This window comes from Leucopleurus acutus, assembly GCF_964270905.1.
Source record: "Leucopleurus acutus genome assembly, chromosome: 6".
In the NCBI taxonomy this organism is placed as follows: domain Eukaryota; kingdom Metazoa; phylum Chordata; class Mammalia; order Artiodactyla; family Delphinidae; genus Leucopleurus; species Leucopleurus acutus.
The window spans coordinates 111,742,540-111,769,990 of NC_139149.1; the positions used below are offsets into that span (position 1 = coordinate 111,742,540).

Consider the following 27,451-nt stretch of genomic DNA (forward strand, 5'->3'; position numbering starts at 1 on the left):
TGGTAGAGTCTGCATAACTTCTCATGGGGTGTATGGCTAGCCATAAGGCTTAGTGTCTGTCCCCTGTCTTCAGGGAGCTCATGGGATAAAGACATAAACAGAAAATTAGAATACAGGGGGGTGGGTGTAGTAAGAGAGGGGGCATGAAGCAGTAATTCTCAGGGTGTGATCACCTGGGAATTTGTTAGGAATGCGCATTCTTGGGCCCTACCCCAGACCTACTGAATCAGAACCTCTTAGGACTGGGACCCAGCAATCTTGTTTGAATAAGCCCTCCAGGGATTCTGCTGCTCACTAATATGTGAGAACCACTGTCCACCTGAGAAGTTAGGGGAGGCTTCCTGAAAGAAGATAACTTCTAAACCTGAGTCATTAAGGGAGGGAAAAATTAAATTTAAAGAAAAAAAAAAAGTCAGACAGTTTGGGGAATAGAGGGTGTTTGTGAGAGCAGACTGAAGTTGCTGGAGAGTGAGGTATGAGATAAGTGTGGGCAGGGTTCATATCACCATGGGCTGTATATACTCTATTAAGAAATTAGGACCTAGAGTGGTAAAAAGAATTTTCAGCTAGGAAATAACACTGCTAGATTTACAGGAGGGAAGAAGTCACTTTGAGAGCTAAATAGGAGATGGACTTGAACAAAACTGGAGGTCAGTAGACCAGTTGAGAGGGGGTGATGGAGTTGTCTAGGCAAGGAATAGAAAAGTTTGATCTAAGCCTAGGGGTGGCAAGATTGGAAAGGAGGAGTTGGAGAAGCTGCTAATAACTGAGTGCTTGCTTTGTGTCAGGCACGTACTGACAGTTTTCCATTTTTTTTTCACAACCACCCTTATAAAGCTTAGGTATTAATACCTGTGCTTTACCAAAGAGGAGAAATGTTAAGAAGCTAAGTCGCTTGCCTTGGGTCCAGCTGAGAGTTGATAGCACTGCCCTGTATTAGAACCCATGAGTCTATGGCTCCAGGGCCTCGAAAAGGCTGTCAAAAGACTTTCGTAAGAGGCCCTACATCCCAGGATGTGGTGACTGATCAGAATATGAGGGTGAGAGAGAAGACAAAGGCAGGGGTAACTTCCAGATCTCTAACTTTTCTGTGTCTTTTGTTTGTCTGGTTTTGCCCTCCTATTCTCCCATGAAGACTGTAGAGCTACTTTATGGATAAGCATTCTGATTGAAGATAAAGAGCTCAAGATGGTTATGAGGAATTGCTGAAGGCTCTCGTGAGAAAAAAGCTTTTTAAAACGGCTTTATTTAGATATAATTCACATACCATGCAATTCAATCAGTTAAAGTATACAATTCAGTGGTTTTTAGCATATTTATAGATAGGTGCAACCATCAACACAATAGATTTTAGAACATTTTCATTACCACCCCCCAAACCCTCTAACTGTCACACCCCAGCCCCTATTTTCCCCTAACTTAGGGCTAAGTAACCCCTAATCTACTTTCTGTCTTTATTCTGTCTTGCCTATTTCTAGACAGATCAATGGAATCATATAATATGTGGTCTTTTGTGACTGGCTTCTTTCATTTAGCATAATGTTTTAAGGTTCTTGTAACATATATCAGTACTTTTCCCCCTTTTTTATAATTGAATAATATTCCATTATGTGGATATGCCAGATTCTGTGTATTCATTCATCAGTTGATGGACATTTGAGCTGTTTCTACCTTCTGGCTTTTATGACTACTGCTGCCTTAAATATTCATGTACAAGTTTTATGTGGATATATATACACACACACACATATATATATATATTTAGAAGTGTAATTCCTGGGTCATATAATAACAGTGTGTTTACTGGTTTGAGGAACTGCCAGACTGTTTTCCAAAGTGGCTGCACCATTTTACGTTGAGTGTATGAGGGTTCAAGTTTCTCCACATCCTCATCAACCCATATTATCTGACTTTTTGATTATAGCCATCCTAGTAGGTGTCAAGTGAGAACTTGTGATTTTGGTTTGCATTTCCCTGGTGATTTGTGATGTTGAGCATGTTTTTATGTATTTATCGACCATTTGTATATCTTCTTTGAAGAAATGTCTATTTAAATCCTTTGCCTATTTTTTTAAATTAATTAATTAATTTTATTTATTTATTTTTGGCTGCGTTGGGTCTTCCTTGCTGCGTGCATGCTTTCTGTAGTTGGGGTGAGTAGGGGCTACTCTTCGTTGCAGTGCGTGGGCTTCTCATTGCATTGGCTTCTCTTGTGAGGAGCACGGGCTCTCGGCACACGGGCTTCCGTAGTTGTGGCTCACGGGCTCTAGAGCGCAGGCTCAGTAGTTGCAGCGCACGGGCTTAGTTGCTCCGCGGCATGTGGGAACTTCCCGGACCAGGGCTTGAACCCTTGTCCCCTGCTGCATTGGCAGGCGGATTCTTAACCACTGCGCCACCAGGGAAGCCCTCCTTTGCCTATTTTTAAACTGGGTTGTCTTTTTCTTACTGAGTTTTTTAAGGGTTCTTTATATGTTCAATATTTAAGTTCTGTATCAAATGATTTAAAAATACTTTCTATTATTTGTTTTTTTTCACCTCCATATCTATAGTGTCCTTTGATGCACAAAAGTTTTAATTTTTTTTTTTTTTTTTTTCCGTACGCGGGCCTCTCACTGTTGTGGCCTCTCCTGTTGCGGAGCACAGGCTCCGGACGCGCAGGCTCAGCGGCCATGGCTCACGGGCCCAGCCGCTCCGCGGCATGTGGGATCTTCCTGGACCTGGGCACGAACCCGTGTCCCCTGCATCAGCAGGTGGACTCTCAACCACTGCGCCACCAGGGAAGCCCAAAAGTTTTAAATTTTGATGAAGTCCAAATTACTTACTTTTGTTGTTGTTGCTTGTGCTTTTGTTGTCATATCTAAGAATTGCTAAATCTGAGGTCATAAAGTTTACAGAATCCCATGTTTTCTTCTAAGACTTTGTAGTTTTAGCTGTTTGATCCATTTTGAGTTAATTTTTGTAAATTATGTGAGGTAAGGGTTTGACTTCATTCTTTTGCATGTGATTTATCTGGTTGTCCTAGCACCATTTGTTGAAAAAACTGTTCTTTGTCCACTGAATGGCTGTGGTGCTCGTCTTAAAAATTAGACATGTGGGTTCATTTCTGCACTCTGAATTCTAGTCAGGTGATCTGTATGATCGCTATGCTAGTAACACACTGCTTTGACATTACTATTGCTTTGTAGTTAAGTTTGAAATCAGTGTGAGTCCTCCAAATTTGTTCTTTTTTTTCCATATTGTTTTGGCTCTCCTGTGTTTCAATTCCATATGAATTTTAGAATGAGTTTGTCAGTTTTCACAAAGAAGCCAACTGGGATTCTGATAGGGATTGCATTAACTCTGTAAGATCAGTTTGGGGAGTTTTGACGTCTTAACAATATTAAGTCTTCTAATCCATAAACATGGGATGTTTTTATATTTATTTAGATCTTCTTGAATTTCTTTTCAGTATTTTATAGTTTTTAGAGTATAACTTTTGTACTTCTTTTGTTAAATTTATTCTTAAGTATTTTGCCTTTCTGATGCTATTATAAATGGAATTTTCAAAATTTCATTTTCAGATTGTTCTTTGCAAGTGTATAGATGTACAGTTGATTTTTGTATATTGAGCTTGTATTCTGAAATCTTGCTGGACTGGTTAATTAATAGTGTCTTAGTGGATTCATTAGGATTTTCTGTACACAAGATCATGTTATCCGCAAATAGAGGTAGTTTTACTACTTTTTCCCCCAGTCTTTTATTTCTTTTTCTTGCCTGATTGCCCTGGCTAGAACCCCAGTACAGTGTTTAATAGAAATGGCAAGTGTGAATGTTCTTGTCTTATTTCCGATCTTGGGTTGATGTGCGGGAACACATCCAGTCTCTCACCATTAAATTTAATGTTAGCTGTGTGTTTTTTGTAGATGCCCTTTGTTAGGCTGAAGGAGGTGAGGATTTTTATGTCCATGTTCCTAAGAGGTATTTGTCTGTAGTGTGTGTTTGTTTTCCCCTTGTGATTTCTTTGGTTTTGGTGTCAGGGTAATGCTGGCCTTGAAGAATGAGTCAGGAAATGTTCCCTCCAATTTTTTGGAAGGGTTTGTGAAGAATTTGTATTAATTCTTTAAATGCTTGGTAGAATTCAGTGGTGATGAAACCATTTGTGCTTGGGCTTTTATTTGTGGATAGTGTTTTGATTACTAATTCCATGTCTTTACTTCTAATAGGTCTATTTGGATCATCTGTTTCTTCTTGAGTTAGTTTTGGTTAGTTTATATCTTTATAGAAATCTGTCTTTTTCATCTAGATTATCTAATTGATTGGCAAGCACTTGTTCATAGTATTCCTTTGTATTTCTTTTTGTTCCTGTAAGATCAGTAGTGATGTGCTGCTTTTATTTCTGATTGTAGTAATTTGAGTCTGTTGGGGTTTTTTCCTCATGGACAATCAGGTTAAGTCGGTTTTGTTGATATTTTTAGAGAACTGGTTTTTGGTTTCATTGATTTTTCTCTTATCTAGTTCATTAATTTCTTCTTTGATCTTTATTATTTCTTGCCTTCTGCTTGCTGTAAGTTTAGTTTGCTCTTTTTCTCTAGTATCTCAGGGTAGAAGGTTAGTTTTTTATTCATTTGATATCTTTCTTCTTTCTCAATTAGGCATTTGCAGTTATAAATTGCTTTAGCTGCTACCCATAAGTTTTGATTTCTTCTTTGATCCATTGGTTATTTAGGAGTGTTTTAGTTTCACTTATTTGAGAGTTTCCAAAATTTGTTTCTTACTCATTTCTAATTTTGTTCCATTGTGATCAGAGAACATACTTTGTATATTTCTATTCTTTTAAATGAATTATTGAAGTTTAGTTTTATGTCTTAGAATAAAGTTTTATTTCTGGCATAAAGTTTTACCTTCTTTAGGTCTATCCTGAAGAATGTTCCATGTTCACTTGAGAAGAACGTATAGTCTACTCTTGTTGAGTGGAGTGTTCAATAGATGTTTACTAGGTCTAGTCAGTTTATAGCGTTGTTCAAGTCTTCTAGTTCCTCATTGATCTTGTAGTTGTTTTGCCTCTTACTGAACGTGGAGTATTGAAGTCTCGAAGTATTACTGTTGAATTGTGTATCTCCTTCTATTTCTGCCATTTCTTGCTTCATGTATTTTGGTGCTCTCTTGTTAGGTGCATATATGTTTATAATTGTTATATATGTTCCTGCTGGATTGACCCTTTTATTATCATAAAATGTTCCTCTTTATCTCTATTAACATTTTTTTTGTTTTAAAGTATGTTTTGTCTGATAATGGTATAGTGATTCCAGCTCTCTTCTGGTTGCTGTTTGCCTGATAAATCTTTGTTTATTCTTTTACTTTTGATCTGTTTATACCTTTGAATATAAATTACGTCTTTTTTAGACAGTATAGTTCAATCTTATTTTCTTATCCAGTCTGATAATCTCTGCCTTTTTATTGGATTCTTTAACCTATTCACATTTAATGATATTATTGATATAGTTGGATTTATATCTGCCATTTAACTTTCTGTTTTTTACATCCTTTCTGTTTCTCTGTTCTTCTTTTACTGCTTCTTTTTGCGTTAAGTAAATTATTTTCTAATGTAGCATTTTAATATCCTTAATGATTTTCATCACTGTATTTTCCAGTTTGACACAGATACGCTACTCTCTTAAAGCTCTGTTCCTTTTTTCTCCTTTTTGTACTATTTTTGTTGTATCACATCTTGTAAATGTTACAAATGCAATGATAAAATGTTATATTTATTCCTTTATATTGTCTCTTAAAGACGCTGAGAGAAGGGAAGCAAGTATGAATGTATAGCTTTCGTTATATAACCTTATTTATCATTTCTGCTTCTCTTAAATTGTACCTGTGGATTCAAGTTACCATATGGAGTCATTAGCTTACTACAGCTTTGTTTTCACTTAACTCCTTTGTGCCATTTTTGACATATTAGATTTTTGTATATTATAGGTCCAACAATATATATATACATTGTTTTATACGGTTGCTTTTAAAATCAGTTAAAAGAGGAAGAAATGTACATGCACTACTGTTTTTTATAATTATATAATTAATTTTATTGGTGCTCTTCGCTTTCTCATGCGGATTCAGACTATTTTCTAGGGTCACTTGCTTTTAGCCTGAAGAACTTCCTTTAGTATTTCTTGTAAGGTGAGTCTGCTGGCAACAAATTTTCTAATTTTATCTGGGAATGTCTTTATTTCTCCTTCATTTTTGAAAAGTAGCTTTACTGAATATAGAAATCTTGGTTGACAGTTTTTGTTCATTTGAAGACTTTGAATATCTTATCCCACTGCCTTCTGGCCTTCATTGTTTCTGATGAGAAGTCAGATGTTGATTTTATTGGGATTCCCTAGTAAGTGATAATTTGTTTTTCCTCCTTATTGCTGCTTTCAAGATTTTCTCCTTGTTTTTGGCTTTCAGCGTTTTTACCATGATAATGTCTATTTGTGGATCTCTTTGGGTTTATCCTATTGGGAGTTTGTTCAGCTTCTTGGATATGTAGATTAATGTTTTTTCTATAAATTTGAGATTCAGGTCACAATTTTTCTGCTCCTCTTTCCTCCTCTTCTGATACTTGCATTATGCACATGTTGGTGCACTCAGTGGTATCTCACATTTCTCTAAGGCTCTCCATTTTTCTTTATTCTTTTTTTCTCTGTTCTTTGGATTGCATAATCTCTGTTGCTCTCTCTTCAAGTTCACTAAATTCTTTTGCCAGTTCAGATGTACTTTTGAGCTCCTGCAGTGATTTTTCATTTCAGTTATTACATTTTTGAACTCCAGAATTTCCTTTTGGTTCTTTTTTTTTTTTTTTATGTGGTACGCGGGCCTCACTGTTGTGGCCTCTCCCGTTGCGGAGCGCGGGCTTAGCGGCCATGGCTCACGGGCCCAGCCGCTCCGCGTCATGTGGGATCCTCCTGGATCGGGGCACGAACCCGTGTCCCCTGCATCAGCAGGCGGACTCTCAACTACTGCGCCACCAGGGAAGCCCTAGTTATCCATTTTATACATATTAGTGTATATATGTCAATGCCAATCTCCCAATTCATCACACCACCACCCCACCCTCCTGCCGCGTACCCCCCCCTTGGTGTCCATACATTTGTTCTCTACATCTGTGTCTCAATTTCAACCCTGCAGATCGGTTCATCTGTACCATTCTAGGTTCCACATATATGTGTTAATATATAATATCTGTTTTTCTCTTTCTGACTTACTTCACTCTGTATGACAGTCTCTAGATTCATCCACATCTCTACAAGTGACCCAGTATCGTTCCTTTTTATGGCTGAATAATATTCCATTGTATATATGTACCCCATCTTCTTTATCCATTCGTCTGTCGATGGGCATTTAGGTTGCTTCCATGACCTGGCTATTGTAAGTAGTGCTGCAGTAAACATTGGGGTGCATGTGTCTTTTTGAATTATGGTTTTCTCAGGGTATATGCCCAGTAGTGGGATTGCCGGGTCATATGGTAATTCTATTTTTCATTTTTTAAGGAACCTCCATACCGTTCTCCATAGTGGCTGTATCAATTTACATTCCCATCAACAGTGCAAGAGGGTTCCCTTTTCTCCACACCCTCTCCAGCATTTGTTGTTTGTAGATTTTCTGATGATGCGCATTCTAACTGGTGTGAGGTGATACCTCATTGTAGTTTTGATTTGCATTTCTCTAATAATTAGCGATGTTGAGCAGCTTCTCATGTGCTTCTTGGCCATCTGTATGTCTTCTTTGGAGAAATGTTTATTTAGGTCTTCTGCCCATTTTTGGATTGGGCTGTTTGTTTTTTTAATATTGAGCTGCATGAGCTGTTTATATATTTTGGACATTAATCCTTTGTCCATTGATTCGTTTGCAAATATTTTCTCCCATTCCGAGGGTTGTCTTTTTGTCTTGTTTCCTTTGCTTTGCAAAAGCTTTTAAGTTTCATTAGGTCCCATTTGTTTATTTTTGTTTTTATTTCCATTACTCTCGGAGGTGGATCAAAAAAGATCTCACTGTGATTTATGTCAAAGAGTGTTCCTCCTGTGTTTTCCTCTAATAAGAGTTTTATACTGTCCGGTCTTACATTTAGGTCTCTAATCCATTTTGAGTTTATTTTTGTGTACGGTGTTAGGGAGTGTTCTGATTTCATTCTTTTACATGTAGCTGTCCAGTTTTCCCAGCACCACTTATTGAAGAGACTGTCTTTTCTCCATTGTATATCCTTGCTTCCTTTGTCATAGGTTAGTTCACCACAGGTGCGTGGGTTTATCTCTGGGCTTTCTATTCTGTTCCATTGATCTATATTTCTGTTTTTGTGGAAGTACCATATTGTCTTGATTACTGTAGCCTTGTATAGTCTGAAGTCAGGGAGTCTGATTCCTCCAGCATCATTTTTTTCCCCTCAAGACTGCTTTGGCTATTTGGGGTCTTCTGTGTCTCCATACAAATTTTAAGATTTTTTTTGTTCTAGTTCTGTAAAAAATGCCATTGGTAATTTGATAGGGATTGCACTGGATCTATAGATTGCTTTGGGTAGTTAGTCATTTTCACAATATTGATTCTTCCAATCCAAGAACATGGTGTATCTCTCCATCTGTTTGTGTCATCTTTAATTTCTTTCATCAGTGTCTTATAGTTTTCTGCATACAGGTCTTTTGTCTCCCTAGGTAGGTTTATTCCTGGGTATTTTATTCTTTTTGTTGCAATGGTAAATGGGAGTGTTTCCTTAATTTCTCTTTCAGATTTTTCATCATTAGTATATAGGAATGCAACAGATTTCTGTGCATTAATTTTGTATCCTGCTAGTCTACCAAATTCATTGATTAGCTCTAGTAGTTTTCTGGTAGCATCTTTAGGATTCTCTATGTATAGCATCATGTCATCTACAAACAGTGACAGTTTTACTTCTTCTTTTCCGATTTGGATTCTTTTTATTTCTTTTTATTCTCTGATTGCCATGGCTAAGACTTCCAAAACTATGTTGAATAATAGTGGTGGGAGTAGACATCCTTGTCTTGTTTCTGATCTTAGAGGAAATGCTTTCAGTTTTTCACCATTGAGAATGATGCTTGCTGTGGGTTTGTTGTATATGTTCTTTATTATGTTGAGGTAGGTTCCCTCTCTGCCCACTTTCTGGAGAGTTCTTATCGTAAGTGGGTGTTGAATTTTGTCAAAAGTGTTTTCTGCATCTATTGAGATGATCATAGGGTTTTTATTCTTCAGTTTGTTAATATGGTGTATCACATTGATTGATTTGCATATATTGAAGAATCCTTGCATCTCTGGGATAAATCCCACTTGATCATGGTGTATGATCCTTTTAATGTGTTGTTGGATTCTGTTTGCTACTATTTTGTTGAGCATTTTTGCATGTATATTCATGAGTGATATTGGTCTGTGATTTTCTTTTTTTGTAATATCTTTGTCTGGCTTTGGTATCAGGGTGGCCTCATAGAATGAGTTTGGCAGTGTTCCTTCCTCCGCAATTTTTTGGAAGAGTTTGAGAAGGACGGGTGTTAGCGCTTCTCTAAATGTTTGATAGAATTCACCTGTGAACTCATCCAGTCCTGGACTTTTGTTTGTTGGAAGATTTTTTTTTTTAAATAAATTTATTTTTATTTATTTATTTTTGGCTGTGTTGGGTCTTCGTTGCTGCGCCCGGGCTTTCTCTACTTGTGGCGAGCGGGGCTACTCTCCGTTGCGGTGTGCGGGCTTCTCATTGCAATGGCTTCTCTTGTTGTGGAGCACGGGCTCTAGGCGTGCAGGCTTCAGTAGTTGTGGCGCACAGGCTTAGTTGCTCCGTGGCATGTGGGATCTTCCCAGACCAGGGCTCGAACCCGTGTCCTCTGCACTGGCAGACAGATTCTTAACCACTGAGTCACCAGGGAAGCCCTGTCGGAAGATTTTTAATCAGAGTTTCAATTTCCTTACTTGTGATTGGTCTGTTCATATTTTCTGTTTCTTCCTGGTTCAGTCTGGGAAGCTTATACCTTTCTAAGAATTTGTCCATGTCTTCCAGGTTGTCCATTTTATTGGCATAGAGTTGCTTGTAGTAGTCTCTTAGGATGCTTTGTATTTCTGTGGTGTCTGTTGTAACTTCTCCTTTTTCATTTCTAATTTTATTGATTTGAGTCCTCTCCCTCTTTTTCTTGATGAGTTTGGCTAATGGTTTATCAATTTTGTTTATCTTCTCAAAAGAACCAGCTTTTAGTTTTATTGATCTTTGCTATTGTTTTCTTTGTTTCTGTTTCATTTATTTCTGCTCTGATATTTATGATTTCTTTCCTTTTGCTAACTTTGGGTTTTGTTTGCTCTTCTTTCTCTAGTTCTTTTAGGTGTAAGCTTAGATTATTTATTTGAGATTTTTCTTGTTTCTTGAGGTAAGCTTGTATTGCTACAAACTTCCCTCTTAGAACTGCTTTTGCTGCATCCCATAGGTTTTGGATCATCGTGTTTTTGTTGTAATTTGTCTCTGGGTATTTTTTGATTTCCTCTTTGATTTCTTCAGTGATCTCTTGGTTATTTAGTAATGTATCGTTTAGCCTCTCTGTGTTTGTGTTTTTTACGTTTTTTCCCCTGTAATTCATTTCTAATCTCATAGATTATTTAAAAAATAGTCTCTGTATCTTTATTATTATTATTATTATTTTTTTTTTTTTGCGGTACACGGGTCTCTCACTGTTGTGGCCTATCCCATTGCGGAGCACAGGCTCCGGACGTGCAGGCTCAGCAGCCATGGCTCACGGGCCCAGCCGCTCCGCGGCATGTGGGATCTTCCCGAACCGGAGCACGAACCCGTGTCCCCTGCATCAGCAGGCGGACTCTCAACCACTGCGCCACCAGGGAAGCCCTCTGTATCTTTATTGATATTGTTTATTTGATGTGATATTGTTAACATGTCTACTTTTACTCGTTTAATCATGGTTTCCTTCTCTGAACATATTTATAAGACTTTGATGTCTTTGTTAAATCTGACATCTGATCGTTCACTATCACAGGCAGTTTCTATTGCCAGCTTTTTTCCTGGTATATAGATATACTTTCTTGCTAATGCACTGTAGCAGTTCTGGGTTCTGGTCCTCCCTCCACCCCCACTCATTATTATTATTTGTTTTGTGGCTAGCTAGATTAATTTAGTGAACTTCCCCGCCTCTCCCCCAATAGTGTGAAGCCTGTGCTGGGGCTTCTCTGGGGATGCAGCATTGGGTATGCTCACAGTCACTCTGGGCTGACAGTGGTTTGGGCTGGGCTCTCCTTGATTGTCTTGTTCCACATTTAGGCTGTTAAACTCCACTAGTTGCTAACTGGATTATTCTCTTCTCAGAAGAACCCTTGGGCATAAAATGTTCCAAAAGCCTGATCCAATCAAACTCAAGCTCTTTTGAAGAGGTACTTCCTGAGGTTTATATTTGAGATTTGTTCTGACCCTAGGCAGACTCCTTCTAGCTTGGTTCTCTGAGACAAAGAAGCAGAGTACAGTTTAGCCTGTATCTCCAGTGAATCTACCAGTTAACCCCTTGCTTTTCACTGCAACATCCACTGTTTTTGAAAGTGCCCTTAGGGTTGAACTCCTCACTCTCCACACTCTGTTGCAAATGAAGTCAGTTCCTTTGGGAAGAGGTCTGCAGCTCTCTCTATTCCAATCTGTTCCACCCACCTCTGCTTCAAGACAGAAGTCCCAGAGTCACAGCTCTGGAGCTGGGAACAATGGCGCCTGCTTTATGAATTGAGCCCTTGGGGGAGGGGCAGTAGCCTCAGGTCTTCTTGGCTTGCCTCTCCTGGTGGGGTGGAACCTCTGCCTTTCAAAGTGGCAGCCAGGGCCCTAGTAGTCTCTGTAGCACTGTGTAGTTTCCATCCCAGAAGTCGGGGCTAGGCATAAGAAGGGAGCCACCTCTCCTCTCAGCTGTGTTTGTCCGTAGCTTAGCCTTTGCAACAGGTAGCTGGAGCCAGGATGAGAATTGTTGATACCGTGCACTTCCCGGGAAGGCAGCCCACTGACTGTCAGTTAACGGGGAGAGAGGGAGGCCTGTGTTCTTTGCTGCCTTCATCTGAAGTAGTGTTTCTGTCTGGCTGAGCTAGGAGTTGGGAGAGAGTGGGTCATGGTGCAAGTACTGCAGACTCTCTGTTCTTACTGAGTTTTAGCAGATTTTCTTAAAGAAATGTTATCAAAAATAGTGTTGAAAAAGTAAGGTAGCAATGTCAGGGCAGGAAAAAAAAAAGTAATGTTTTTTAAATCAGCAAAGTATAATTAGACATTCAGGGGGCAGAAAATGTACCAAATTCCCAACTGTTTGCTTCTGACTTGGGAAAGAGTTGTTATGAAAAGCGTGATTGACAAACTTCAGTTCTCTGAGTGGGCAGTACAGGATGTTGGTTGAACTGGAAAATGCCCTGAGGCAATGTTGATGGAGTGATGGGGTATTATTTCTTATGTACAAATAAGACTTAAGGGAAATTGATAGCTATCTGCAGACGTTTGTCTGTCATGTGAAAAAGACTTAGATTTGTTCTGCATTACTCCAGAGAGCAGACTCATGAATCATGAGCAAAAAGTACAGTGAAGTATACTTTGGCACAAAATATAGGAGGATTTCAGAGGTTCTTGAAAGAGGAATAGGCCATTTCAGGAGGCAGTGAATCTGTCCTTGATGCTGGCTGAGTTTCTGCTGAAGAGGACTGGCGATTGGTTTCTGGGTACCGCGGGGTGATGCAGCCACTGAGATTTTCGACAGCATCAGTGGTTGCTGGTTCTGACTGCATCAGAATTACAAAAATATGCGAATTGGTTGGCTTTACCTTTGGGTCTTTTGATTCCTTGAGCGTGGGGCTGGGGCATCTACATCTTTATGGGTCCTCCAGGTAATGCCACCAGGTTTGAGATCTGCTGCCAGGTTTGATCTTGATAGTGCTTTCCAAAACGGGTCATTTCCTGTGGAGAAAAAGAGTTCATTTGTGCTCAACTTTGCCTACTTAGTCCCCCATCTTTCTCTCTTAGCTGCCTCCTGTACCCCTCTCCTACCCTAGCACAGGTGCATTTTGAGAGAAATGCCGGTACTACCCATCATTGGGCAAAAAGTGTTAAAGGATCTATTATGTTCGGTAGTGTTGAGGGTACTCATTTGGAGAGCTGTCTGGTAACATCAGTGACAGTTTAAACTGTTTTTACTCGTATCGCATCAGTTCCAGTTTTAGAGATTCCTACTGAAGAGCCATTCTTTTTTGGGACTGTTTGGCATTTTGTTTGTTTTGATCCATCCATGCTTATGTATTGTTTCTATTAAACATATTTTAAGTCTGGTTAGATTTGGTTTTTGTTTGCTTTTAAGAGCCTTAAGATGTCTCAAAATTAGAGTGTATCTTTCTTCTGGCCCAGAAAGGCCAAGGGATTCCCCTAGAAATAATCAAGCTTTTGAGAACACTGAAGTATTCAGGACTCATATATTTACACTTTATTTTAGTTGATAATTTTAAGGCATAGGAAAAATAGAATTATTGATTAAAACCAGCTTAGTGCTCACTACTAGAAGGCACAGCCTGGTTAACTCCCTTTCATGAAAGACTGATAGAAAACTGTGCCTGGCATCTTTCCTCAGCTGCCCACCTCAGCTCTCCCTTCACAAATCTTGCCCTTGCTACTTTCATTGGAAAGTAGCATATCTTGTCCTTTATTACCTCCTTGGATTAAAAACTTAGTGATTCTTTTGTTTATTTCTTTCTCTTTATGGTTGTATATTGGTGTATATGTCAATGCCAGGTGTAACAAATTTGCAGTTTCGTAATGGTAGATCAAATAAAAGTGTATTGATGTACTTAAGTTGTTTTAAAATAATCTTGTGACAAAAAAATTACGTAAAAGCAGACTGACTGGGAGAGTAGTACGTAAAAGGATTGAAGAAGGAAATTTGAATTGAGTGTTATAAATGGAGTTGAAAGAAACATGAATGTTCTGGCTGTACTTAATGCATTATTGCCCCTTTGTTTCCTGTACATGTTTCCTCATGAACTCGTTTGCCTTCCTCTTTGTTAGCTTCCCTCTTCTTCAACATGGGGCCAGCAGTCCAATACGACAGCATGTCAGTCCCAGGCAACACTATCATTGGCTGAAATCCAAAAACTAGAAGAGGAACGAGAACGGCAACTTCGAGAGGAGGTAAATTTTAAAAGTAACAGTGATCTAGACAGTCAGTGAATAGCTAGTATGCATCATGGATGAGTGGCTACTAAAGATAACTATTATTGTCAGAGCTGCTGTGTGTCTGAATTGGATATGTGTTATTCACCTTTTTATCCTGTAATATGGTCTCTAGCAAGTATGAAGGATCTCATAGGAATAACATTAAGATTGGATACATAAATGTTCAGTTACCTTAAACATTTTAACCATAGCTCTTGAGAGAATAGCTCGTAAATAAAAGTTACTTGGGTGTTTCAAAATTGGGGGTGAGTTTTATGCAGATATCCTTTTATAAATTTGATGCTTAGAATGTAGAATACTTTTTTTCCCTAAAGGGTATTGGGTTTTCTGACTAACCTAGAAAAACTTAAAATATGACAGAAATAACGCGTCTCTGCCTGTAAGTCTGTATCCTACAGTTCCTCATTAGGACAGGAAGGATACAGAAGAGTGAAAGGGGTTGGGGAGGGGGCAGCAGAGCACAGTTCTTGATAGAAGAGAGAAAATAAGGAAAATGGTTTGGCTCAGCATGCCATTAGGTGCCATATTCACCCACCCATCCATCCATCTGTCCATCACATAGTTGCTACTCAGTTACAGTTTCAGTCTGGGGATATAGCTGAGTCTAAAACAGACAAAATTCTCTGCCTTCATAAAGCTTACCTTTGGTTGAGGGGACATGGACAATAAAAATTAAGTAAATCATGGAGTTCTAGAGGCAATATGTGTCAGAAAGAACACTAAAGTGAGGAGAGGCATAGAGAGAGGGTTGGGAGTTGGGGCTAGTATTGGTGGTAGTAGTGATTGTCTAGTTTTAGGTAGTGCTATCTGGGAAGGCGTCTGAAAAGGTGGCATGAGGTAGCAGAGTCTTGAAGAAAGTGATTTATGTGGATATAATTTGAGGCAGAGCAGTCAAGTTGTTCGCGAATGCAAGCTGTCATTCTGGTCTCGGTGGTGTGGTTCACTGAAGGCCCCGGGAATTGTCTGTACAAGTTTACCATGTAGTGTGCATGATGTCATCCAGTAGGTTAAAACGTTGCTTCACCTTAAAAAATTATCTTATTTCCCACCCTCTTAAAATAAAAAAATAGACTGAACTTTCTCTGAAATCATCTCTCTTTTCTAAAAGTTTAACAGCTGAATGCAGAGCAGACTATATCTTCCCCCTTCAAGGCTAGAAATTGTTCCAGTAATTTTGGTCTCTGCTTAAAAATAATAATAGTGGTCATCAGAGTTGAAATCACAGGTCTTTTCTTGTTCATATTTTTGTCTGTTAGAAGTTAATAATTGCCTTGTGTTTTTATTTGATTAATTTTCTTTGAACTCTTAAGTCTTCCTACACTCTTCAAAAGGTATAAAATGCCACTCCATACATATTTCTCACATAGGGAAAACCTGTGACAATTCTGTTTCATTCTTTCCCTGGAGGTGTCCTTTCCAGGACCCTGTAATCTGTTCAGATCTGAACGCGCGCTTGGCTTGCTGCACAGGTGCTCTGTTTTTCTCGAATTCTTGTCATCTGCATGTTGCCCTCCTGGACTGATTCTGGTTTTCTCTCCTGCTTTCCATCTCTTATCTTTTCTGATGGGGTATTTCTTCAGTCCTATCTTTCAGTCCTTCTATTGAACTTCTAATGTATGTTCTCTTATTTTGAAGTTCTGAGTCCATATGTTGTTACTCTAAGTGTTTCTTTTTATAGCCTCTTATTCTTGTTTTACTGACTGCACTACCTTACCTCTAAAAAGATTACTTACTGATAGCATTTTAAAAAGCTAGCTCCTATTTTCCCTTGTCTTGTTTCTGTTTCCACAGAATTTTGTTTGATTTGGTCTTTGGCTTTCATCTTAGAAGCTCTGTCAAGTGTTTGTTGATCCTGGGCTATTCATTCATATTTAGGAATAAGGCACAGAAAAGCTGTTTGGAGGTTCTGGTATATACAGCACCTTGCTGGGCTTTTCCGTAATGGTCTCTGTAATGGTCTGTTCTGTTGGAGTCCCACCATCTGTTGGTATCTGTAGGTGTATTCTGTTGTCCTGGGTCAGCTTTCCTATAGACTAATCCGCTAATCTGGTTCAGCCTCTTTAAAATGGAAAGTTTTAATTTTCTTCTGGGGAGAGAGGGATAGCCGTTAACTGCTTTGGGTTGGGGAGGTAGTCAGGGTCTCCGTGCTGCTTTTTACAGACTTTCAGCCTGTCTTCTTCTATGTGAGATACCCCTACCTCTAATTCCTGAGCTTTTTCTGTGAATTGGCCTGTTTCTGAGCTTCCTTTACTTAGGTTTCAACTTACTGGGTCTGTTATATTGGCTGTCTTTATCTGCCTGCTTTCCAGCTTTTAAAGTCTATTTTATTCTCTTTGTCCTTAAGGTTTATGCTTTAGAAAAAAAATTTTTTCTGTCATTTTGGTAGGGCCTTGGAAGTAAACATATATTTTGCCTTTATGCTTAACCAAAAGCCCTACTTAATGTTTAAGAAGTAATTCTTAATTTCTTTTTATTCTCCTGTTAGTACTTCTGGCAGTTTACATCTTTATTTGCAGTAGAGGAGTTAACTCTGTCATGGTGTTTAATTTCATATAGCTGCTATGTATTTACATTCCATTTATTATACTGGACATTTGTAACTATTTTTTTAAACAACAGAATCCTGAGTTGCCTTCTGTTTCTGTGCCTGCAGCAGAGGCGCCAGCAGAGGGAATTGATGAAAGCTCTCCAGCAGCAGCAACAGCAGCAACAGCAGAAACTCTCAGGGTGGGGGAATGTCAGCAAACCCGCAGGTACTGCAAAGTCCCTTCTGGAGATACAACAGGAAGAAGCCAGGCAAATGCAGAAGCAGCAGCAGCAGCAGCAGCAGCACCAGCAACCCAGCAGAGCCCGGAATAATCCGGTGGGTTCATTTTCCTAAGCAGTCACTGTATGGACTGGTGTTATAAGTTAAGTTATCTTTCCTAACTTTTGTGGACTCCCTTTTTATCTTTTTAATATTGTTAACTGTAATTATTTGTCTCCTTTTCTTTAACAGCATTCCAACCTGCACACCAGCCTTGGGAATTCTGTCTGGGGCTCTATAAATGCTGGTCCCCCTAACCAGTGGGCATCTGACCTAGTCAGTAGTATCTGGAGTAATGCTGACACTAAAAATTCCAACATGGGATTCTGGGATGATGCAGTGAAAGAGGTGGGACCCAGGAATTCAACAAACAAAAATAAAAACAACGCCAGTCTCAGGTAGGGCTCAAAATGATCAACCTATGCTCTTTGGTGGGTTGGGGGAAGCGGCGTGTGAGGAGTAGGATATGGGGTGGCCAGAGAAAGGTAGTTATTTAGTTTTTACTTATTTTCACCTGTATCCTACCATGTGAGGTCATGGTTTGATGATTGCTTTTCTTCCCTGTGGAAACACATCTATATTATACTAGGAGCTCCTTTGGTTGCTGGACACTTAGTCCATTGCCTGTCACATGGTAACCACTTAATATTTTTGTTACTGCTGTGGAATATTTCACCAAGGTATTCTCTAGATTTTAGCGTTTTTCTCTAAATTTATATTTTTAAGTTACTTATACTATGAGTATTATAAACACTAAAACCATTTTATTTTTATGATAAATTAGTTACATTTTACATTCATCTTTCTTTCCTTAATATACAGTTTTATTGAACGAACATGGGTTTTAATGTTAAATACATCAACTCAAATCCCAGCACTACCACTTATTAGCTGTGTGACCTTGGGCAAGAGGGAACCTCTTTGAGCCTCAGTTCCCTCATCTATAAAATGAAGATGATAACTTCATGGGTATGGTTCTAAAGGTTAAATGAATACATGTGAAGTAGTTAGTAAAGTGCCTGGCACATAGTAACTACTTAATAAATGGTAGTGTTGTCAGAGTATTTCTTCTTGATTGAGGGCTTAATGTGTTATGAATAGGACACTAAATGTCAGTTTATTGAGCATTTTTGCCAGGCACTATGCTCTAGGCCTTTGCATATAGTATCATTATTCCTTTTGATAACCCAAAGAAGTATTAGTACCATTTTACAGATGAGGAAACTGAGGCTTAGCAAAATTTAAAGTCTTACTGAAGGACACATAGGGGAACATTTAATAATTTCTCTGAAAAGAAGCCCTGTATTCACAAACTAGAATGTATTAACTGAGGCTAGATTTTAAGGGGTATTGAGTAACCCCCCACCCCCACCCCCAGTATTTCAGTTTTTTTATTTCGGGTTTGTTGTTGTTTGTTTGTTTTCATTTTTGGAGCCAAGAATTGGATTGCTGGACAGCCATCCAGTGTTGCCAAGAGATTGTCTATTTATGGTGTTAGAGTATAATTATATAGTAACAGTTTCTGGGAATATAATATCGCCCTATTGTTTTGCTTTAGTAAATCTGTAGGTGTGTCTAACCGGCAGAATAAGAAAGTAGAAGAAGAAGAAAAATTGCTGAAGCTCTTTCAGGGAGTAAATAAAGCCCAAGATGGATTTACCCAGTGGTGTGAACAGATGCTTCATGCCCTTAATACGGCAAATAACTTGGATGGTAAGAATTGGGGAGGGAAACCCAGCATGTGGAATGGCAGAGCAGGACCCACAAAGAGTTAGAAAATTGGAATGATGATGGGCCAACACTCAGGAGGTGAAATCTGATGGAGGTCAAGTCCTGCACCTACCATAGGAACTTGACTCTTTAATAGTATTATAGAAAAGTTCTATAATACTATGCTGAAATAGGTTTATCAGTGGTTACCAAAAAGTAGATGCTATCTTAGGCTGTCTTATGATGTACAGGGAAGAAGAGGTCATAGTTCCATACTGCTCATTTTATGGGGGGCATTGCCAGATGGACAAAGGAGAGTAACTGTTATAGTGGGGACAGAGGTCAGCCTGGGCAAGAGAAGTCTGAGGTGATGTGAGGTTTTTCCCTTCCTGCCTTTGGGGGCAGGGGTGGGAATCATGTGACAGAGCAAGTAGACTTATTTTGTGTAGGATAAAGCTAAGACCCATAATGTATGCAAGTGAAAAGATTTCAGCTCAATTTGAAGAAAAACTTGCTAATTGTTAGTTGTTCACAAAGAAGAATTATCAGCCTTAGATGGAAGTGAGTCTTTCCCTTACCCTCCAGCTTGGTGTGGAAGGGATTCCCATAACTCATGGGTTTTGTTGAACTAGTCCACCTCTGATGTCTTTTCTAAAACCAAGAATCTTTTAAAAACAGAGCAGTAAAGGAATTGAAGGGTTCCTTTGTAGCATTGTAACAATAGCCAATGGTCCGCTCGAGCCAGAGAAAAGAGTAGTGAAAAATAGCAATGGCTACCATCCATTAAGCACCTACCATGTACTAGGCACTTTATAGGGGTTAACATGTGTTATCCTAGGTATCTAATTTTTGCAGTAATTTTATGACATACGTTTACAATGTAGGTGATGTTATCCCCATTTTATAAATTAGGAAACGGAGGCTCAGAATGGTTAAGTAACTCATCAAGGTCACACAGTCAGCAAATTTCAGAATCAGGTTTTAAACCCATGTCTGTCTAACTCTGATACTTGTGCTTTTCTCCTGCACCACACTGCTTCATGTTCCGTTTTTCTTGTAAACTTAGGATATCTCAGTGAAGTGAAAGGAGGCTATGCCTATATCTTCAGTATCTGTTGTGGTGCCTGCCCACATTATCACACTTAATAAATACTGATTGAATTTAAGGGAAAAAGAAATGAATCCCCAGATGACTTTAGCCTTAGACAAACAGTTGTTTCGATCAACATGATTTAGTTTCTACCAAAATAACGTTTAGTGAAACTAAACATGCATGGTATCTTTGTCTCTGTGCTATTTCACATGATTTGGGGCATTGCAGTGATAGTGGGTCCCCCCCACTACTACTCCAGAGGAGACTGAAGAATATTTAACATAATAGCTACATGCCTTTCAAGTCTCCATCATTAATGTCTGTATTAGGTGTTAAAATATATTAAAAACTGAAACTGATCTCTTCTGTGTGATATTTCATTGTTACTCTTTATGTCTTGTTTCCTCTCATATTACAGTTCCCACATTTGTTTCTTTCCTGAAAGAAGTAGAATCTCCTTATGAGGTCCATGATTACATTAGGGCCTATTTAGGAGATACCTCTGAGGCCAAGGAGTTTGCCAAGCAGTTCCTGGAGCGCCGCGCCAAACAGAAAGCCAGCCAGCGGCAGCCGCAGCAGCAACAGCCGCCGCCGCAGCAGCAGGTATGAGGCAGCAGAGTGAGTGCAGTGCCCTTGTGAGTGTTAATGTCTTGAAATGTTGAGCAGCCAGAGAAATGAAAATTAGAACAATGTTCCCATTTTTGTATATCACGTGACTGGAACCTTTTAAAACATGGTGGACTTGATATTTTCAAATTCAGTGTCCAGAGACCTTTGTGAATTTCCCAATTAGCAAATATAGCCATTCATTCTCTGTTAGGCATATCAGCCCCATTGTTCTTAGTTCATATAAGTGCCTCTGTCAAATTGCAAATTCCAACTTGTCATAGACCATAAATTTGGTTTTAAATAGTTAAAACTTACAAATGTTAGCTCTCTGCTGCTCAGGATCCAGTGGTACCCAGTACTGACAGTACTATAACCTGTCAGACATTTCACACGTTGTTGATGGGCCCCAGAGAACAAAGGAACCTTCCACTTTGAGTAGGTGAGAGGTGTGGATTACCAAAGAGCCAATTCCTAGTGGATGATACAGAGTCCATGTATATCTGGAGAGGTTTTGACAGCTGTGCTGTCACAGCAGTGTGGACACCTGGAGTTACCAGGACGGGCCTTGTGGAGACAGAGCTCAAGTGGGATGTCTGAATCTAAATGAAGGGAAAGCATGCCTCAGTGGACTGTTCTTAGTTTCGTTATTACCAGAATCCACGGTAGGCTTTCTGTTTTTAAACTCATCCTTGGTAAGGTGAGACCCAGGTCAACCATTTCCTCGGAGTGGGCCAAGCCTGTATCCACCATGTAACCTCAGTTGTGCTGTCTCGTTTTACAGGACTCTGTGTGGGGGATGAACCACAGTGCACTCCATTCAGTATTTCAGACCAATCAAAGCAACAACCAACAGTCTAATTTTGAAGCTGTACAAAGTGGCAAGAAGAAGAAAAAGCAGAAGATGGTCCGAGCAGATCCCAGTTTATTAGGTGAGCACAGGCCTAATGTCTTAGCTGGGTGTTGGTGGGAGATTATATGTGAGTCCCATGGTGGAATGTTTTTCATGACGGGAAATACTTCTTATAAAAAATAAATGTTTTTGACCAGTTGAAAGTTAGTAGTCAGTATTTACTGGGCATCTCAGTGCAGGAGCTATGCCTCATGTGCTACAGGGAGTAAGAAAAGTAATACATTGTGCGGTGCCTTCAGTTTTAAAGTCTTTTTTCATATCTAACATGAATTTCTTTAAAAAAAACTTTCAGTTTAGTTGGAAAATAATACTAATGGACAACAGAAAAAGTTATTTAAAATGCTGATTTGTGTGGAAGCAGACCATAAATCCAGTCACATGTTCACAGAAAAGAACCAGTATTTGTTGACATTCACTGTGTGTATAATACAATTCTCATAATCATCCTGCATTATGAGGTGATGTTCCAGCTTTACCAATGAGTAAACCAAGGCCTAGAGGATTTAAGACATTTCCCAGAGTCACACAGCATTTAGCAGTGCAGCTGGGGTTTCAGAGCAGGCCTGTTTTCACTCTTCTGTGTTACCCATGGCTACTCTTATCTAACATTGAGGACCAGTGTCTTCATACAGAGCAGCCAGCCTTGGGGAGAAGGTGACACCTGAATTGGGGCTTTGAAAGACAGGAAGGATAGGGAATGGTGTTTCTGGAATAATAAACAGCATAGGCAAAGCTGATGGGCCACCTGTGTTTCTTAAGTTGGCCCTAACAACCTCACAGGCAATGATGAAATTAATATTATTCTCTATTTATGAATGTAGAATAGGCTATTATAAAACTGTGTTGTCTGGAATAGAATGGTTATATTGGCCAAGGTGGCAGATTGGGAAATCAGGCAGAAAAGTTAGGAGGCTGCAGTATAGACCAGATGAAAGGTACTGGTGGCCTGGAATAGGGTTTTGGCAGTGGAGATGGAGAGGAGTTAGATGGATTTTAGAAATTTAGGGGATGGACAAGGAGAATGGAAAGGTTTGGGCAGCCGGATGAAAAGAGTTGCCCTTTTGCTAAAATGATGAGCCCTGGAAAGTGGAGCAGGCTTACGGGGGAATGATGCAGTGTTTAAGTGTTGGGTAGATTGAGTGTGAAGTGACTAGGAGGCATGATACAGAGATGAAAGAGCTGATAGCACAGCAAGAGGTAGATTGCTCTGCCCTTGGTAGTATCCATACTTCAGAGGTTTCCTGCGCTGGAGAAATCAAAATATCAGTAACAGAAACCCAGCTTTGAGGATTGCCCTCGGGAACCGGTGCTCTGCAAGCTGGCTTCGGAAACCTAGAGATCTGGCGAAATTTTGTTTTCTTCTGCATGTCTTGGAAGTTTATGTTAAGGATGGATGGAACAGTCCAAAATTTATCCAGTTTTGACAGAGATAGGTGAATGTAGATTTAAGAGTGTTCCTTCAGTTCTGGTTGTGAGCTCTAGCTAAGAATCCCCCGCTATTTAGCTGTGGTACTTGGTGGGGGGAGGGGGGAAAAGGTTCTCAGGGAAAAGGTTCCTCTGAAAATGAGGTAAAGGTTTTTGGATTAAATATCTGATCTGACCCCATCTCCTCTTATAGACCTAAGAAAGAAAGGGACTTAAAATCCCCCTTCAAGGGAATGAGACATAGGTCATTCTAGGAATAGAGTTTTAAGGAATATGTATCTTGAAAGGGAAGAAAAAAAAAATTAAATATAAGGGAAGTGAAACTGTTCAACAAAATACTGAAGAAGCTCACTTGGGTGGGCTCTTGCTTGCACCATTTAATGAGAATTTCTGCTCAACTAAACTTTCCTCTGGAAGTTCATCTGATAATTTCTGCCCCTTACCTACTCATATCCATTTATTATTGTTTTTAATTGACATATGCCTTATTGACTTATAGATTAAGAAAAATTAACAAACATCCATCAGTCACAAGTTCCCCATGCACATAATGGGAAAACAGCTTCAAATTTGACCCCAAAGTATCCATTAATTTGACCCCAAAGTATCCATTGAGAAAGTGGTCGTTGATCAAAAGAGAATTTTGCTTCTAAAACAAACCTTCAGAGAGATTCCAGCTTCATTTTAATGATCTTGTCCTCCATTGTACTCTTGTGTTTTCTTCTAGTTTTTAGAGCTACCAAGTGCCATTGTGAGCCAGCATCCTGTACTTGGATATGAGAAATACACACACACAATACCATTTTTTCACCAGTCATACTTTCCTTATAGAAACAGTCTCCCAAACCTTACAGAAATTATGTGAGTGGGAGTCTGTTGTTCTGAACCTAATATAGTCTTTAGAGCTGGGCGTATTGGGCTTACATCCTCATTTGTATTGCATGGGGTCTCATTATATCCCAGAGCTCCCCCTTCTGTCCAGTGGGGAGGAGACGTGCCCTCCTTACTGGTTTTTTGGACAGGTAAATGAGACCATGTCTGCTAAAAGCCCAGCCCGGTAATCGTCATATTATAGCAGCGAATACTTAACTTTGTTTGGCCCCAGGCTTCTTTTCCCTTCCTGTGTTTGTATGACTAAAATTGATTTAGTTTGTGTTTTTGTTACATTCCCACTTTTATTTCATGTGGCTCATTATTGTTTTTATCACATTTCATTTGTTCTTGAGATATATGTGAAGTCAAAGAAAAACCTGCTTCAGAATAGAGTAATAGTTCATTTCATAAACTGTTTGGTCTTTAGGTTTTTGCACTTACCTAACTAACTGTTATTTTCAAATATGAACACTAAGCCTTTCATTATTTTCAAGGGAAAAAATCTTGCAGGTTATGGGAACACAGTTGAGGGGTAGAACTCAGGTTGGGATTTGGAATCCTAGCCTCTCCCAGTAGGAGGCCTTGTAAGCAGCTTGTACCACAGCTTCCTTGGTTAATAAATAGGCGTGTTTATTTTTTCAAGTCATGATATTTTGGAATCAAGAATGTAATGTAATTAAGCTATTTTTATTATGTAAGGCATTTTTTTGTTTATTATTGGTACATTTAAAATGTGTATTTGAAAACTTGAACATTAAAGAACAAAAAGGAGGGGGCAGAAAACTCAATATTAACAGAACTGCCTTTAGACTGGAGAGCATCGCCTGTTTACTTTTTGATATTCAAATAGCAGCTGAAACAGTTTGGGATTTCATTTAGGGTGGATGAACTGAAAGCTTTCTGAGAATCACTCATTTCAAAGAGGCCTTGTTAATAGTACTTTTTATCAATCTCTGATCATGGAGTTCATTGAAAAATTACACGTGGCTGATGGCATTAGGTTTCCAAACCTCAGTAGCGTTTGTAAGTGCTGCCTGTTGCCTTCAGTGGCTGTGCTAGTACTGCTTTTTCTAAACCAGATTGCATTTCAGTCAGTTAATATTGCTAAATGAAATCCTTCCCTTTGCTGGTCTACTTAGAGTAGATTGAGTCGAATAAAGTAGTTTAATGTTTTTGTGCTGTCTGCTCTGTGATAGGAAGAACATCTGAGGGCTCTAAGGATCTTGTGGTGGGTCTTCCCTGGAGCCTCCTACCACTGAAAGCAAAATCTCTTGACCAGAACTTTGACAAAGTTTTGGACCCAAAGTATTCCCGATAGCGAATGGGGCTGAAGTATTGGGTTGGCCAAAAAGTTCATTTGGGTTTTTCTATAACATCTTATGGAAAAACCCAAACGAAATTTTTGGCCAACCCAATAGTGTTATTCCCACTCACATTTCACAGTCATTTGGTCGAGTGGTTACAAAGTATTTAGTGTGTTACTCCTGCCCTCCCCCTGCCCCATTCTTTTAAGGTACACCTTCTGAATGAACTTCCCCCCTAGCCAACCTGGCCCTTAAAACACACTTAAAACCCAGGCTCTACTCAGGACTCTCTAAGGCAGTGGTTTGCAGTTCTTTTTAAGCAGTGGTGCTGGGTTTATGTGTGTGTGTGTGTTTCCTCCCTAATTAAATTATATCAGAACCTTAAGATAAAACATATAAAAATACAATGTCTAATTGGAAGGGCAAAAAAACCATTACATTGACTTTTATCCTTTCTTCTCCCTCCTTTTAGTATCCCTATTTGTGTGCTCAAAAACAGGAGACTAAAATTCCAGCTGCCTGCCTAGAATTTGAGCCACATGGTTGTCTGGGTGTGGTCAGTCACTCGTTGCCAATTTTTCCCTGCAGGGTTTTCAGTCAATGCTTCATCGGAGCGACTCAATATGGGTGAAATCGAGACTTTGGATGACTACTGAGCACCTGCCAGAGCGGACTGGCCTTCCCTCTTTTCTCTGCTGACCATGGATTCTGCACCTTTGGACACGACACTTACTCACCATATACTCTTTATCACTGCAACAAATCACAGAACCAATCATCTCAGGCTTTTTCTTCCAGCCCTTTGTGTCCAAGATTCTTTAAACCATTTTTGTTGGTGAGCATCTCAGACTGTAGATAAGTGGACCAGACCCTGTGTCTTGGGGGTGGCAGTTGGGATTACTCCCCAACAAGGCTGATTTTGGGCAGACGTGTTTACTGTGCCGTGATTTCACCTACTGTCTCCCAGAAAGTGTGTTGGGATCTGCCAATAGCAATTTACTTTCTCTTGTCACTTTTTTCCTTCTATTTTGTTTTTCTTCTCCTTCTCCCCTCCCCCCCCCCCCAAAAAATGGGCATGGGGTCTGACTGGTGCAATCATGAAGAGAGTTAATGGTAACAGACATTGCCCAGCAACAAAAACGCCCATGGACTGTGATTTGAGTGTCCGACAGAGACACAGTGAGAGCTCTTCCAGTCTGAAGGTTGCATTGCTGCTGCTAACTCTGGGATTGCATCAAAGAGGCCCTGAGTGGGATGGAGTTTAGATTGATTGGTTTGATGTTGCACACCCCTCGCCTCTTCTTTCTGAGCATCCTTTCAGAGAAAGGATTCATGTTTTTTCTTCATTAGATAGTGACTTCCAAGCAAGCTGACTTCTCCCCTGGCATACTCCAACCTGATTGGACAAAGGAAGCCCTGTGGCCTGGGAGAGGGACTTATTTTTAATTTTTCTTTCTTACAAAAACGGATTTTTTCCCATAAATATTTTTACTTCAGAGGACTAGGACCAGTTTGTTTTGGGCCTTTCTGCTGAAAATTTGTCTCGTTTAAGAGGCAGTTAGGATCTTTACCATATGTATGAATATGTGTAATTTCATTTTGGATAGGGATAAACTTCTGCTTCTGATAAAAGCCCGGAATTTCATCTGCTTCCTCAGAGCATTGCGTGTGTGTCTTGCTGTGGCCCCGAAAGGTTTTGTTTAAAGATTCTGGAATGGCAAGTTGCTTGCCTTTTCTGAAAAAAGAACATACAAAACCTGACCATCTTTAAGACCTTCATCCATGGAAACCACTATACAGGAGATTGCAGTGGGCTGGAGGGGATGGGAGAGAACAGGAGAGAGAAGCCTGGTTCTGGTTGTGGCCTCATAATACCCCTTCACTTCAGATATAAAATGTATTCAAGCCCTATTTATAAACAATACTCTTCCTGCCTCTGCCAACCCCCCACAGAACATCACCTGGAATTGCCAATCACACTTTGGTCTGGAGCCTTTGGACCGTCCGCCCCTGTGCAAGAAGTGCTGTGGTTCGGGTGGCTCCTGGTAGAGCGCCTTTTCTTTCTGTCATCATTGCCCGAAGAAGGCTGGAGTTGCTCTGAGAGCAGTTTGGTTTTGGATGATTATATTTGGGTTTCTGTTTTTATTCTTTTGGATCACCATTCTCCCTGTCCCTTTTTGCCTCCCTCCCTCTTAAACATGTACAATAACTATACAGAGACTGCTACAGACTTGTACATAGTTTTTGGATCAAATAGCATGAGGAGATGGGGAACCATTAAAAATTGGGGCTCCTGCTCTCCTTTGCTTTGTAAATTCAAAAGTGGGGGGTGGGGAAGAGGGATAGTTAAAATGTTTACAAAACTTTAAGCTCCCTCGGAACTTTTGCCAGTGTGGAGGAAAATAAAAAGGAACTTAAATAAAACCTGGTGGTATTTTATCTGAGTACGCTTCTTGTACTCACCCTTGTCAAGGCTGAGTTTTCCACCAAACCATCTTCTTGGCACCATGGAAAAGCTCCAGAC

The 27,451-nt window shown here is 39.6% G+C and overlaps 1 protein-coding gene across 4 annotated transcripts in view; it reads left to right on the forward strand.

Annotated features, from left to right (window-relative positions):
* GIGYF2 (GRB10 interacting GYF protein 2) overlaps positions 1 to 27,335 on the forward strand; it is a 126,199-nt gene extending 98,864 nt beyond the window's left edge. For 3 of the 4 annotated variants that reach the window (XM_082840840.1, XM_082840842.1, XM_082840841.1), the window contains 7 exons: positions 14,030 to 14,152; positions 16,851 to 17,060; positions 17,196 to 17,401; positions 18,562 to 18,716; positions 20,225 to 20,409; positions 21,197 to 21,344; positions 25,516 to 27,335. In XM_082840840.1, the coding sequence (XP_082696966.1) occupies positions 14,030 to 14,152; positions 16,851 to 17,060; positions 17,196 to 17,401; positions 18,562 to 18,716; positions 20,225 to 20,409; positions 21,197 to 21,344; positions 25,516 to 25,583 (1,095 nt within the window). In that variant the 3' untranslated portion in view covers positions 25,584 to 27,335. The remainder of the gene's footprint in view (positions 1 to 14,029; positions 14,153 to 16,850; positions 17,061 to 17,195; positions 17,402 to 18,561; positions 18,717 to 20,224; positions 20,410 to 21,196; positions 21,345 to 25,515) is intronic. The other variant, XR_014326274.1, reaches the window with a different exon arrangement.
* Positions 27,336 to 27,451: the final 116 nt, after the last annotated feature.